The sequence below is a fragment of the Aplysia californica genome, unplaced genomic scaffold, assembly GCF_000002075.1.
Source record: "Aplysia californica isolate F4 #8 unplaced genomic scaffold, AplCal3.0 scaffold00822, whole genome shotgun sequence".
Lineage (NCBI taxonomy): Eukaryota > Metazoa > Mollusca > Gastropoda > Aplysiida > Aplysiidae > Aplysia > Aplysia californica.
The window spans coordinates 134761-150382 of record NW_004798092.1 but is presented as its reverse complement, the minus strand read 5'-3'; the positions used below and the strand labels follow the sequence as shown (position 1 = coordinate 150382).

General features: G+C 37.0%; 1 protein-coding gene across 1 annotated transcript in view; it reads left to right on the top strand.

Annotated features, from left to right (window-relative positions):
- LOC101849566 (protein MON2 homolog) overlaps positions 1 to 15622 on the top strand; it is a gene marked incomplete at its 3' end in the record, with an annotated part of 26901 nt that overhangs the window by 2583 nt on the left and 8696 nt on the right. The window contains 15 exon segments of the mRNA XM_013088858.2: positions 2526 to 2704; positions 3203 to 3266; positions 3650 to 3777; positions 4527 to 4658; positions 4989 to 5121; positions 5832 to 5932; positions 6518 to 6643; positions 7340 to 7534; positions 8437 to 8561; positions 9085 to 9212; positions 9661 to 9811; positions 10128 to 10312; positions 10853 to 10940; positions 12265 to 12291; positions 15510 to 15622. The exon segment at positions 15510 to 15622 is cut by the window's right edge and continues 75 nt beyond it. Coding sequence (XP_012944312.2) covers positions 2591 to 2704; positions 3203 to 3266; positions 3650 to 3777; positions 4527 to 4658; positions 4989 to 5121; positions 5832 to 5932; positions 6518 to 6643; positions 7340 to 7534; positions 8437 to 8561; positions 9085 to 9212; positions 9661 to 9811; positions 10128 to 10312; positions 10853 to 10940; positions 12265 to 12291; positions 15510 to 15622 — 1810 coding nt within the window.

Sequence of the window (15622 nt, the reverse complement as noted above, 5' to 3'; positions counted from 1 at the left end):
TAATCTTAAATATACACCAGTTGACCTTCATGGTGGTCTATAGGTGCGCAAAAATTAAAATTGAATGCATCTACTTTTGGCATGATTGCGTTTCTTCAAATAGGCCTGGTTCTCATTACAGAAATAATTAACAGAGGTCAAAGCCTAATCTAGCTGCTGAGACTTACTAACATTTGATAGCCTCCTTTCCATATCACCTAAATGAATTGCTGGGGATGTTTAGACAAAGCTGTTACTTGACTAAAGACATCAAGGGGCATTTTGCTATAGTTTCGTTCTGTTTTGTTATTTTATTCTTAGTTCTTAAAAGAAAAATAACAAGTGCTTTTAAAGTCATATGTATGTCTGCCCGATGAAAGGTACTATATGGCGCATTTGCTGGAACTGAGAAGTAGGGCATTAAAGGTCAAAAATTGATTTAAAAAAAAAAATTGAGTTCCATTAAAAACTTATTCTTTAACCATTTATCTTGGCCTACCGATATTTACAAGGCTTTGTATTTATCCAACGTAGATGCTAATGATGTATTTTTTAGGAAGTTTTAAGTCATACGTGTGCGTGCCTGATAAAAGGTACTATAAGACGTATTTGCTCGAACTGAGAAACAGGGCAATGAAGGTCGAAAATTGATTTTTAAAACAAAAATTGAGTTCCATAAGCGTATTCTGTAGCCTTTTATCTCCTGATATTTACAAGGCTTTGTGTTTATTCTACGCCAATTATAATGCATTTTTAAGGAAGATTTTTGACACTGTCATTTTTCGAAATAACAGATTATATATGAGAACATATTTGCTATTTGCGGAAGGTTTCTACGACTCATTCATTCTCTTTAAAGAAACCCATCGCACTGCATACCCAAATTTAGATTAGCTGGTTACCTAACTCGATCTGGGAAGGGCACATATGAGTGTAACAAAACAGTACGGGATGGCAGGTTTTGTGCATTTGTACCTTGTTTCATTTCATGAGCAAGGCAAAGGAATTTTATAGCTACTCTTTGATGCTTCAAGCATTGTCATTGACGAAGATTTCTACGACTCATTCTTAGAAAAATCAACCCTTTAACATCGCTGCATATAAAAATTTAGTTCAGCTTGTTTCCTTTCAAGTGGTTTATAGGCGCATAAATTATGAATACACTGACATAGTCAAGGAAGAAGGCTTTGCACACCTACCCACCCACACTTAATGAGCGAAGCCAAGTCAATTTTGCAAAATTTCTAGTTCTAATTGACTGAATATTTAATGCTTTAAAATGTTTTAATAACACTTTGACACTGTTTAATTGCCTTACACTACTTTTTAAAAGTTGCACTTTGTGTAACTTAGTAACAGTGTTTTCAAAGATTTCAAAGACAAACAAACATGATGGCTGGCCAATTAATTGATACTCATTAGGAGTATCTCTAGAACTCGATCCATTTCAAAGGGAAAATAAAGCCCTTTTTTTCAAAATTGTTTTGGCACCCTACCGTACAATATGAACCTGATCTCACAAGTACTGAAGCTGTCTTAAAAATCTAAAATGCAAGTTCAGGAATGTTTTTTGTACCATAAAATGCAATTAAAAAATGTACTTCTTCAAAATGCGTCATATGGTACCTTTCACCAGGCACACACTCATATTTTTTTCTAATTCGGGCTCTCTTTTTTCATTAAAACTTACATCTTTAAAAAAAATCACTTAGGTGCTAGTGGAATGATGCTGATGATATTAATTTATTCTAAAAATGCTAAATAAGTATGCTAAATCTGAATTTTAAAAATCTTAACTGATTTTGATATGATATTATAAAATATCATGTTGGCGTTCTATGCTTTTGCAGGATTTTTCAGTTAAATGTGAATACAACGAAACCCCATGAAAAGACAATTATGAAGAATTGTGTAAAATGTTGTGAATAAATCTAGGTCACTTTAAGATGAGCTGTATTTGGAAAAGCTGAACTTTCACCAAATTTTCTTTCACATACATTTTCTGTTGGTTTTATTTACATCTTTTTTTTCATGTCTGCTTTCTTGTTAAACCACTTTTAAACAGATTTCTTGATGACAATTTTGTTAATATGGCAGGCGTAAATTAATTATTTTAATTGAAGGGGTGGAGGGGGGGGGGGTTTATTTATGTCCCCAGTTATCCAATACAGTATGTCAAAATTTGTGTTGAATAGGATTGCATAAGATGTGGGTTTCACTATTGTTCTGATCTTTTTTCATCCTTTTTATCTTTTATACTTTCATTGCACTAAGAGCAGCTTTGGTTTGATTGTTATAATGATAATTTATTGGATTTTTGTAGGGCAAATCCCTAGATTTGACAGAAAGATCTGTGGTCTGACAGACCCTCTAATGTTTCTAAACATTATTAGTAATATTAGCTTCCTCATGGGACTCATGAATTATATGTCAGTTCATATAGTGTAAACGCATAGAGCTTGCTGTTGAGTAAGGATGTGCGCTCTATGAATGCTATTTTTATTTTTATTATTTCATCATGTTCTTTTCTTTTCTCTCATTTTCAGATACTGGCTGAATTCCTTCTTTTAGAACATTTCAAATCACTGAAGTGTGGTGGACAGCAGCCAAAATGGCATCACATTTAAACAACGCTGCTCTAGCGAAAAAGCTCTTGGATAGCATGCAAAATGACCTTCGCACCTTATCGGCAGAAAGCAAGAGAAAACATCCAGAAGTCAAAGAGGTACATTAAATTTCATCTTTAAATCTAATTATACTAGAAGAAAGACTTAAGTGTTGAAGTAAAAAGATGAAGAGATACAAGATGTTCCAGAGCCCATTCTGTCTTTTTTTTGGGTAAATCTCTAAGGAATTTTGACTATTAAAAAACGAAAATTCAAGACCGAGTGATGAATTTCCCTTCTTTTGCATGGAGACACATACAGAGCTGTAAAAAATTGTTACTGATTATGTTTCATTTCATGATAGCAGGCACAGTTGGCAGTATTTGATGACAAGTGTGATTGCCAATTTCATCTTTTAAGCGAAGCTTTATTTGAAGCTGTTTATTTTTTTTTTTGCGACACAGCTCATTCATGTGACAGCATCGGGAATTTAGAGGAGGAAACTAAGTGTTAAAATCTGGGAAAAGAATGATGCCCAATAAGATATGGATGAAACACTTTAAATACATTTACTATTCACTTGAAAAAAAGATAAAAAAACTCACTTTTTTTCCCAGCGTGCTGAGACAGTGCAGTTGAAACTGAGGACCATCTCAACGAAAGGAGATGACATAATAGCAGGTAAATTTGACTGGTTGTAGGAAATGTACTGAGTGCCCTCAAGCCAGTGACTTATTTCTTGTCATATTTTTAAGTTCCCATTTGATGTAAGAAGTGGTTGGAGATAGTGGTAATTTGGTAATGTTGATATTGAATTTGTCCCAGTTCTTGTTCTGATATATACTGACCTGATTGAGAAGTGATTGAATTCACATTTCATTTACTAAGATGACATATCATTTACTAAGATGCAATTTAATATTTTTGAAAAACATTTCCTTTGGAAAAACCTCATCTATTATTTGCTCAATTGTTATCAAATATTTTTGTGGAATTTCTCCCTTTGAAGATTTTTAAAAACAATTTTCGCTCATGCTTTGGTGTCTACCTCTGTTTCCCCCAAGGTCTGCTCCCAATTAGCTCTGATGTCATCCAACCGTTTGTTTTGGGCTGTGACACGAAGAACCCCAAGCTGCTGCCTCTGTGTCTAGTGGCCGTACAGAGGATGATTTCACATGAAGCTATTTCTGTGGTAATGTTTCAATTAAATTTTTAATGTGTTACTTGGATAGAGAGCAATGGTTAGAGTTGTGGGAGGTGGAAGAGGGTAGGCAGACTTAAGAATTTTGTAAGTTTTGTCAGGGTTTTGGAAATTTTTCTTGTAGGGCAGTCTAATATTTTGTATTTTTAAAAAGATTTTTCATTTACTGCTCTAAATTTTAAACTATGGTTGAGTGAAAGAGAATGAGTCACGGAATTATGTGTCTATATTGTAGTTTAAAGTCAGTGTAGTAGCAAAACAATAGGAATTAATGTCTATATTGTTAATGTTAAAAAAAAGTTTATACCTCTGTCTTCTTAGCCACAGTGACAGACCTGTTGTAATGAAATGAATCAAAGAACATGCATGAAACATGATGTACAGCAACTGATGTCTTTTTTTCAAACTGATGCAAGAATAGAGGCTCAGGGTACCAAATCTTTGGGCGCACTATATTTTATTATTCTTACTGAGATTGGATTGAGCTGAACAATTTCAGAGGTTTGCTTTTCTATCGAAAGGATGTACAAATAATGGGCAGAGAAATAATTGTTTTTATATAGGTATATGGAAACAAGAAAGTGCCCTCCACTGTCTTTTTTTGTGTCCTCCCCCCCCCCCCCCCAACCATCAATGTTCATTCAATGTATCCTGAGTCTGTGTTTGGAGATTTTTTCTTGTAGCTATTGTAGTGCTTCCAAATGTCTGATTTTTTTTCATCATCTACTGTGTGATCTCAGACGGCAGCTGACTCCATCATCGGAATGCTGTGGCGACTCATGGAGGCCGGTCTGGAAGAGCTGAAACTGCTCCAGACGGCCACTTTGCTTCTCACGATCAACTCTGTCGTTCAACATGAATCTCTTGCCAAGGTAAGCCACAGCTTGTCCCATTGAGGTATTGAATTAGTCTGCCTTGGACTTTTCTCAGTTTTTTTGCTCATGTACAGTTGTAACTTGCTGTAAATCGCCTGTCCATGACAATCGCCTGTACAAAAGACCACTAAGAATAGTAATAATAATAATTGCTGTTTGAAGCACATATTCATGCTCTATGCGCTTTACAACAATCACTTCCCACTTCCACCTTGTGGTTTTTTCTGTATTGTTGTTTCTCACTGGAGGAATGTTGAAGAAGTTATAAATGAAATTTCTGTTTATCAACCTGTGGAGGAGAAGAATGACCAGTTTCTCTGTTTGCAGGCTCTTGTGTTGTGTTTCCGTCTTCACTTCACCAAAGACAGCACCACCATCAACACCGCCGCAGCCACCATCAAACAACTTGTCTCCGCCATCTTTGAGCGTGTTGTTGCTGAGGACAAGATTTCCATCTCAGGTTGTAGAATGATTTTTGTTTCTTGTTTGCATAAGGGTGGTTTCTTCTGCATGGTGGTTGAATCCTCCTCTGATAGTTTTTTAGTTTAGTATGGGGTTTTATGGCGCTCGCAACTGCATAAGGTCATATGAGTGCGCTTCCTCCTCTGAGGATTTCAAGGGTATTTTTGTGATGTTCCTCAGAAGTAGCTGGAAAATTTCTTTCCCCCACCCCCATCAATAATTTACTGTTGTTGTTTTTGGGAATTTGAGTGTGTGCCTGGAGAAAGGTCCCAGTTGGCAGAAATTTTGGATATTGAAATAAGGGCACATTCTTGTTGCAAATTCAATACTGAACAAGCTGGTTTTTTAATTTAAAAAATACATTGAGCAATTTTAAAGGTATGCTGTATTTTGTAGCACAGGGTAGTAGAAACAAAGTGTGAAGGAAAACGGCTTTAACCTTAGTATGTTGACCCAATTTCTAGCACATTTGAAACCTTTGGTGAAGTACATCATGTTGCAAAAATAATTATCGAAAGAATATTTAGACTTAAAGTATTATAAAATCCTTTCAATATGTTATTTAGAAATAGTTAAACATGTGTCTTCCGATGGAACTACCATTTTGACCAGCAACTGGGACATTTCTCGAGGCACACACACACTTGTACTGACGAAAGACCGTAACAGAATTGCTATTTGTTGACCACTTTTTTCTCCCCTCCCCAGAACCAAAAGAGTCTCTGAATTTGGAAGAGCTGAAAGCCGGGAGCAAAACTCCACCGAAGTCGTTACGACCTTGTGCAGGAGATGCTTATCTTTTGTTTCAGGTTCGTTATCAATGTTCTTTTCTTAGTTTTTTGCTGATCTGAATTCTTCCTTTGAAATGTGTTGACCAAACTCTGAAAAAAATTGATATTTTATTAAGCAATAGTCAGCACCAGCCATTTCATTTGATCTGTATGGCCATTTTAAAAAAAGTGCCTTTGCAGTATGTTGTATTTGAAATAATATAACATGACAAGTTTTTGTTAATAGGTTTGGATCATAAGTTTTGAGGTTTAGAAATGTGTAAAGGAGCCTGAGCTTAGCTATCTGTTGTAACAGATTGATATAGCACCAGGATGTTTTTATTACCTCAATGAAACCTGATGAGAAAGGGTATCTTTTCAGACTAATGCATGAAAGAACTATCTTGTAGCTTACGATTTTTCTCAGAGCTGAATACACATAAGTCAATGTCTTTGTTGACTTTCATTTACAGATGAGCATTGTAGACAAATAAAAGATGTGTACCTTTTTTATGTTGTGTAGTGTTGTGCTCCTTTTCAATTAATTTACCATAATGTGTTGGCATATACTAGTAGTCAATGGATATTTAAGTTAATTTAAAAAATCTGAATGTCTTTTCTCAGGATCTGTGTCAACTGGTGAATGCTGACCAGCCATTCTGGCTGACCGGGATGACAGAGATGACCCGCACGTTTGGCCTGGAGCTGGTGGAGTCGGTGCTGACCAGTTACTCCAGCACTTTTACTCTGGTGGGTGTCTTAAGGATGCTGCACACTTTTCTGCAGACCTTTCAACTTTGATTGGATGTTGGACTAGAAGTGTTGTCCAATATGAGATCTGAATGCTCTTTTCATTTAGAATCCCGCCTCCTATATCATGAATTTTTGTTAAAACTTAAAACTTTCTTTTCTTTTTTTTGTTTTCTTGTAAAACATTTGTTTTGGATGAGTTTGTAGAGGTTTGAGCCCATTCTGAATGAAAAATAGTTTGTAAGTATGAAACATGGTGCTCTGCAGGCATATTGGTCTGCTTTACTTGTACTAGTTTTTCAAATGTGCAAATAACAAAGTAGTTTTCGCTCTAAAATGATGCCTATTTCATTACATGTTGGTATCTTTTTGCTGGCTTGGTTGTTTTTTTTTTCCAGTGTGAGGTCTTTTCTTTCACTTATTTCTTTCATTTTTACAAAGGCCCAGGCCTGGTGGGATACACCACCCCACCAGAAAGAAAGAGGCACTCAATAAAACTGCTTTTTTACTTGGGAATTGAACTCTTTTCTTTCGTGACACTACTGTTTTCTTACCAGCCTGCTGAGTCTGATCTCAAACAGACAAGCTAAAAGACAAACAAATGAATTAGCAAACACGCAAATAAACAAATATATCATCATTTTCTTCTTGTTTCGTCACCCCCCCACCCCCCACCCCCCAATTCTACGTGGACAGCACCAGGAGTTCAGCTTCATGCTCAAGGAGCGCGTGTGCCCGCTGGTGATCAAGCTCTTCTCCCCGAGCCTCAAATACCGCCAGGGCCTTCCCCCTGCTCCCTCCCCTGCCCCTGTGGAGAAGCCCTTCTTCCCCATCGTCATGAGACTGTTGCGCATTGTGGCCGCCCTCATCCGAGGGTATTACCCTCTGCTGGTGAGTATGGTAGAGATGTGGGACTGTGAGTCATGTGGTCTGTGGTTTTATTTACCTGGTTTTCTTATTTTAGTAGTTGTTATTGTTGTTCTTGTAGTTGTTGTTGTTATTATTGTAGTTGTTGTTGTTTGTCTTATTGTTGTTGTTATTTTTGTTATTGATCATCTAATTGTTGTTGTTGTTGTTGCTGTCATTGTTGTTGTTATTGTTGTTGTTGTTATCAACCCTTGGCCTTAATTCCCTGTTGTAGAAGAAGGAAGCCTTATGAGTTTTAAAATGTATTGTTCACCTTCTTGTCAACAGATAAAGAAGTCAATTTTCAGCACCTTTACTGTTAAATACTTTTGATGTTTTAGTCTGTATTCTCTGACTGCTCCATTGCTCCCCTCCTTTTTTAATAGAGAAAAATATTTTTTGGATTTTCAGATCCAATCCCTTGGCAAAAACTGTAATATCTTTTAAAGGTTTGAAAACAGTTATCTTTGTTGTCATGTGCCCCCTCCTCCCCCCCAAAAAAATCAACCCAAAAATCTGTTAAGCTTGTTTGCTTATCCGTGGAAACAGCTCAGTAGGCGAGTTTCCAATATGTTAGATTGTTCAGAATTCTTCTTACGGGTTTTATTTGTACAACTATTCAAGGGTGAAGTTCTATGACATAGCAAATAGTTTATTATAAGGTATGGTGGATCCTTTATCTATTAATTACAGAGTTATGTAAAGGTGATGATATTTCTTTGCAGGTCACAGAGTGTGAGATCTTCTTGTCACTGCTGGTAAAATTTATTTGTACAACTATTCAAGGGTGAAGTTCTATGACATAGCAAATAGTTTATTATAAGGTATGGTGGATCCTTTATCTATTAATTACAGAGTTATGTAAAGGTGATGATATTTCTTTGCAGGTCACAGAGTGTGAGATCTTCTTGTCACTGCTGGTAAAATTCCTGGAACCAGAGAAGCCGATGTGGCAGAGATGTCTGGCCTTGGAGGTCCTTCACAAACTGTCTGTGCATCCGGAGCTCATCAAGTAATTTTAGGAATTAGTTATGTGTAGACGGAACTGGTGGAGGGTAATATTGTTTTGAAAAATTATTATTAGATTTTGCTCCTCCTTTAGTGTTTTACGACAATAGTTTCTTTAAATGCTTGAGTCTTTCTATCTCTGTCTCTGCCTGACGTCTCTATCTGACCTCACCCTCACGCTCTTGCTCTGCTTCTATCAGTAAAACCTGAATCCCACTCTCTCTATTTTGATGTCTCCTGTATACTTCTCTTCTTCTCACAACATCGATGAAAGATAAACTGTTTGATAGATAGCATGATAGATAGAAGTGAAGCTGTAGGTAGATAGATAGATGCATTGACAGAGGGAGGGAAAGACGTTTTGTCTGCAGTGACTTCTTCCATTACTCACTTGTTGGCATCACTAGGTGTAGCATTTTTTCCTGCAGTAGGTGGCACTAATGGAGTCATCCTCCTCCATTTAAGGCTGCTGTTACACAGGCAAATTTTATACCTCTTACGCCGTCATCTTCTTTTTGTTCATCCAGGAGTTTCTGCCAGTCCTACGACATGAAGCCTCATTCCACCAAGATTTTCCGCGACATCATCAACGCCCTCGGTGCCTTCATCCAGTCGCAGTTCATGAGCCAGCCCGGTGGACCAGCTGCACAAGCAGGTCACTTGAATAATATCTCAGTCACTTTTTGACCCCTTATACTATCAGCTGATATTACCACTGGTCTCGTTGACTAACATAAGTTTACCTTCTCCTATGTTTGTGAGAAAAAAATATACCGTTCATTGAGATTGGAATTTTTTTGCAGCAGCATGTAGTAAAAGAGCACAACATAGCAATTAGTGCCGATATGCCATGTTAAATCCACTAGTAAAAATTCTATCATGCCTAAGCTTCTGACCAGCCGATGTTGTCTGACAAGAGTTTTGTATTTCTTTCACATGCTACTCTAATTTACTGTCAGTGATCGTTTTAGAAACTAATAAATTGTCTTCCTCTCAAGTTGTTTCTTTTTTTTTTTTAAGATACTGAAATTCATGTTTCTTGTGGTCTCACAAAAAGCTTTTGCAATATTGCTATTTTACGCCTTTTTCTGACCTTATTGCAGCCAAACTGCCAGACACTCAAGGTACCCCACCGGCTATTGTGGGTGGTATGCCTGTGGGTGGTGGGGTCAGCCCGCAGCCCGCCTTTATGTATCGCGGAGTGTGGATCCCGCTCCTCACCACCATACCCCACGGACAGTCCAAAGCTGGCTTGTAAGTTTCTCCCTTCTGACCATGTGTGATAAGGTTGTAGTTGAAAGTTGACAGTGGGCATTTGATTTGTTTCTGATATAAGCTTTCAGTCCACAAATGTTTGATCCGTTTTTTGCTTGCTTTCGATAACCCCCACTCTCCTGCCTGTCTATCTGTCTGCTTGTCTGTCTGTCTCTTCTTCCTCCCTTATATAAGTCTTTTGCTATATATCAACATTAAGACATTCCAGCAATCTTGTTCATTGTTCATCCTATGATGTAACACAAAGAACCTTCAGAGCAAAGTAATATTCTGGACTCTTGTTTCCCCCCCACAGCCTGGAGGTCCTGGACAAGTCTGAACCTCCAAACGTCCCCGACGGCTACGGCGTGTCCTTGGCCTTCCGCTGCCTTATGGAGATGACCCGCACGGTGCAGATGCTGGTCATGGGAGAGTCGGAAGAGGGGGTAGGGGACCCGGCGGTCAGCAGGGTGAAGAAAGAAGTGGACGTGACTGAGTCTAGTAAGTAGTTTGTTTCTGTTTCTTAACACTGATAAAGTGTGTGGTTAATGGTTTCTCCTTCCTGTTAGGAGTGTTTGGCACTCAAGTTGAATATTAGAGGGGAAGTGTATTTTGTTTGCCTTTCTTACCAAGGTGTTTTTAGGGTCTAATGTGAAAATTGGTATTTAAAACTGAGTTTAGGTCTTGTTAACACTTTGCCATTATATTTTGGGGAAAATCCAAAGAAACTGGGAGGTAGACATTGCCAATCGTCGAGATGAGGCGGCAAAGTGCTATAGAGTAAGGGAAAGAGGGTGATTGGTGTAATGAATTTGAGGCGATATATTTCCGTCATTTTTCCTTTGTTCTTTTTAACATGGAAAATCAGTTGATTTACTTTACAAAGTTAATAAAAAATAATTTAATTGTTGCTTTGCCTTTTTTTTCTTCTTCTTTGTTAATATTTGATGTTCTTTTTTGTTTGTCATATTTATGCAGACTATTTGTTAGTGAATTTAGGCATAATTTTGATTTACCCGTCCACTTTTCCCCCCACCCCAGGTGAGGAAGACAAACAGCTGCATGTAGAGCTGATCAACTCTTCCTGGTGCGGCATGCTGGCCGCGCTCTCTCTGCTTCTGGATGCAAGGTAGTCTTACGGGAACCTAAATATGCTTGAAATGTAGCATTCCACTTGGTAGAAGGTGTACCCTCCCCATAGTGGTCTTTTTAGTTGGTATCTAGTGAAGGTGTCTTTGTTTGGGAAGATCGCAGATATTTACTTTGTGTACAGATAGTCCATAGCTTTATTTAATGGGTAAAAGTAGTAGTTTTGTCTTTCTTCTTTCAGTATGATACACAATATAGTATCCTCTCATAACTGTAGTCAGACATTTCCAATTTCCAATTTTTTTCAAATAGGAAAAACAAAAACTGATTGTTGCTTTTAGGTGACAAGTAGTTGTAATTCTTTAGTTGAGGACAGCCTGGGTCTTGAACTATCAGAAGTCTCTAAAACTCCCTCTTTCGTGAAAATACAGCTTCTGTAGAAATAATTTTGAGTTATTCTTGAATACTCACGCCCATACGTATTATTTTTGTTGCCTTATTTTATAGTTCCTCTTCTACTTCTCGATTGAACCACTTTTGAAGTTGTGTGTCTGTCATATACTGAGTCGGCCAGCTCAGTTTCTCTGTCGGCCCTTATAGCTTCTCCTGTAATGTTAATGGGGTTGGGCACGTTTCCTGTCTCCAGGCTATTATATAGCTTACTATTTCAATTTATTAGCTAGAAAAGGTGAACTATTCAGATAAACCTAGTGAGTAAAGTTAGTGGGTTTGCAGTGTACATTTCCTTCCTGTTATTTAAAAATCCCAAACGACTGTATGGCGTTTGGATGGCGGATAGGTTGCTGGATTTTGTACCTTTTATCTTTGTAGTTTCCCTTCTGTGTTGATCTTGTGTGACAAACTTGGAGTGTGTGTTTGTTGACACATTTTCTTGTACTGAAGAAATAGGATTACTTTAATATTTCTTTATGCTTTCTCAAATTATGATAATTTAGATGAGGCAAAACTTTAAGCGCAGGCGTTACATTTGTGACTCTTATATGTATCTTGACTTTGTTTGTACGCTATAAACTCTTTTCCATCTATCATTTTATGTATATTAGAGACAATATTGAAGATACGTCAGTAATTTAGGAACACATTTCTTTTAGTTGCTTCTTTACATATATTATGAATATTCAATTGCTCAGGTACTGGATTTAACCTATATACTTTTATTTATAGCCAGTGCTCAAATTGCTTCTTAATTTCTGAATTCGCCTGTGCAAAAGATGTATGCACTGAGTATATTTTGGAATCGAGCACCTTATGTATGTGGATGTAAAGTTAGGAATTCAGTTCTGGTATTACTTGCTGTCCAGAAAGTTACCTCATTCTACTTTTTTCTTTTCTTGTGTGAATAGTTATGAGACTTATGCTGGCTTGTCTAGGTATGTAAGGAAAGTTTTGACCAAATCGTTTCTCTGAAGCACTTGAAATGAGCGTCAAAGGAAGCTTTTTACATTTTTTTGATGTCTCAATATGCACCCATTCCAAATTCTAATTAGTCGAGTATTTATTAACCAGTGTTAATCTGTACTAAAGAAAAGTTGTCTGGCTAGGCTTTCCATGTTGTTTCTTAGAGTGACAGTTTACAAACGCTGACTTTGCATGACAGCAGTGTCTCTCATTAACTCTTTCTGTGCTAAACTGTATCAAGCACATAGTTACAGCGGTAGGCAAACGAATTTGATCTTTTACTGACACGTGGCTTCAGGCAAGGAAAGAGTTACGCAAAGAAGCTGTTTGTGTGTATCTGTTTCAGAGTATTGTTTCACTGATGTGATTGTGCTTATTTTAAGAAATATCTTCTTGAATTTCATTTGAAGAGTTTCATTCAGAAGTGTTCTTAATTTTCTTTTTTTTTTCAGTATTCATCTTAATTATGCCGTTTATTTTGGTTTAATTTGTTCATTTATTTTTCATTTGCACCTTATTTTAGATTGTCACCACCATATTTTTGTTTTATAAATCGTTTTCTTTATAGATGTTGTTTCATTAACATATTTATCTTTTTGTATTAATGTATACTACTTTTTGTGCTCTTTCTTTCTTTCTTTAATACATCCTTAGGTTATCTCTCTCCTGTGTCTTTTTTGCGTATTCTGCTTCAGTGTGTGACTCTTGCCTTTGAACTTTATATTTGAAAAAATTCCAGTGTATTCCCAGAAATATTTTACACATCTTCTTTTTTCTTTTTTTAATAAGTCATTTTAATTTCCCTGTGCAATTTTTAAATATTGCAACATTTTTCCCAACGATTTATGATCTTTAGAATGAGTTTTTTACAATCTCCACGGAAATGTTTCTTCGGTATGAGGTCATGGGTAATGGATGCGTTTTGATACAGGGGAAATTTCACAAAGCTCTATATGTTAAGTGGTTCTCAACATTCTTTGGGGAAGATAGCTTGTTGAATATGGTATTCAGGGTTGTCTCTCTTGGTGTCTCATTTTGTCATGGGGGAATGATGTGATGTCTGTACTGACATATATTTCAAGTCTTCTTTTTTTCCTTTTTTTTTGGCAAGTGTTTTACTGGGTACGCAACTGCATAAAGTATCTCAAGTCTGATGTTGGATAGAAAGATAGATTTTTGATAAAAGAAAAATCTGCGATTTTATTTTATATACTCCATTTGGCAATGTCATAGATAATTTACTAATTCACTTCTTGTGCTGTTGCATGTTCAATGTGTAAAAGTTTTCTAGTTTTACTGCTTCATGTATCCTTACATAAGCACATATATGTATATGTATCGATATATTTGTATATCAACAGACAGGCTATGTATTCTAAGTGCCAAAATATCTATATAGAGATAAAAAAGCTATGTACTACACATACAAAAACATTGTCATCCAGACTTTTGCTCAACATACAATAAGTGGTAACATATCAATAATCAGAAATATGCTCAATACAATGCCTTTGTCCGCCCCACCACTCAACCTCTCACATATGATCTTGTTCATGCTCATACTCTCATGCACTCACACACACACACACACACACACACACACACACACACATTCGCACACACACACACACACACACACATTCACACACACACGCACACACACACACATACACAAACATACTCGCACATCGCTTGATATTTACATCTCTTTGACACATATGTTTAATCATGTATCCAAGCTATTTATGACAGTACTTGCAGAACTGCGCCGTTTTACCTTAAGCTGTCACAGCGTTGCTGCTGTTGACTTGAAGTTTTCATGTATTTGGCTCACGTATTTGTTACTTCCCTCATCTTGGTTGATTCTAAAGATATGAAAGTTTGCCAACAATCCTGATTTTCTCAGGACTGTCCCGAATTTGAAAATTGAGTACTTGAAGGACATTTTAGTTTTGACACAACATGAAAATCAAACCCCCTTGACGTTAAATTTTTTGTTACATAATTTGATGTCCCTAATTTTGTTTTGAAAACCTGCAAGCCTGGAGTATGTTTCACAAAAAGACAGGTTGTAAAGAAGTAGAGCCTTCGTACTAGTTTGCGGACATAATAATAATAATAGATAGCATTTGTATAGCGCATATCCCCGCTCAACAGCAGGCTCTATGTGCTTTACACTATATTATTACCCCAGCAGACCATAGAACACTCCGAAACATTCTCAGCTTCCCGGGAAGCATACAGTGCGAGCAGCTGAGTAAGCGCTCAAACACTAACAAACTGACAAGATCTTTCGCTGTCTATAGCCGGGACATTTATTCCCATGCTGCATCAGGAGGGTACGATATACAGGATAAAGTTGTGGCCGGGGAATGCCATGATAGCTGTCTATACTTTCAAAATAAAGTGCTCTGATTAGGGGTAGCATAAAAAACCAAGCCCAAGCACTTAGAAACAAAATCATTTTTCTGACATAAATGAGTTTTTAAACCTGATGCTTTTGCAGATAATTAATGTTTTTACATTTTCATAACTATCTGAAACATTTCTTAATGGTGAATTCTATAGAAAATGTCATCACAGAAGGTAAGCCTGAGGAAAAATCATGACTTTTTTTCAATGTAAGAAACTATAAACAAACTTTCAATAGTTGTTCTGACTTTTCCTTTCTGTTCCCCTTAATGTGTTTATTTTTTTCCCTTTGGAATGGAATATATTGCTCCCAGCTTAATACATGTAGTTTCATTCTGGTCTACTGCTACCTCGCAAATGGATGGATTGATCTATGGGAACAGTTTTTATTTGTATTGCTTAACATGGGGTAGAAGGCTGGGTAAAAAGTTATATCCAAATTTATGCTGTAAAATACATTTTGAGACAACCTCTAATTTCTCCTGAACAGACTGTATGGGGCTTGCTCTCTCAGGGCAGCCCATGGGGCTTGCTCTCTCAGGGCAGTCCACCAGTTTAAAAAAGAACACCCCAAAGACTGACAGGAACTATGTGCTCTGTCACTTTAAAGTCTACAAAAATCAACAAAGTCTCTTGGCCTTGCTCCAAAATTCTGCCCTGATCTGCTGCCTTCTTGTACTTTTCTTCCATTCTTGTAAAAGAACAGTCTTTGTTGCATGTAATTTTGGTCATCCCTAGAATTTTATCCATATTTAGCTCTGATTCCTAATTTCTACAGCACTGATGAAAGTGCTTCTGAGATGATTCTGAAAGCCCAAGAGTCGTACGCCAACATGTGTGGGCATCTCAAGATGAGCACGCCAAGAGATGCGTTCATCACCGCGCTGTGCA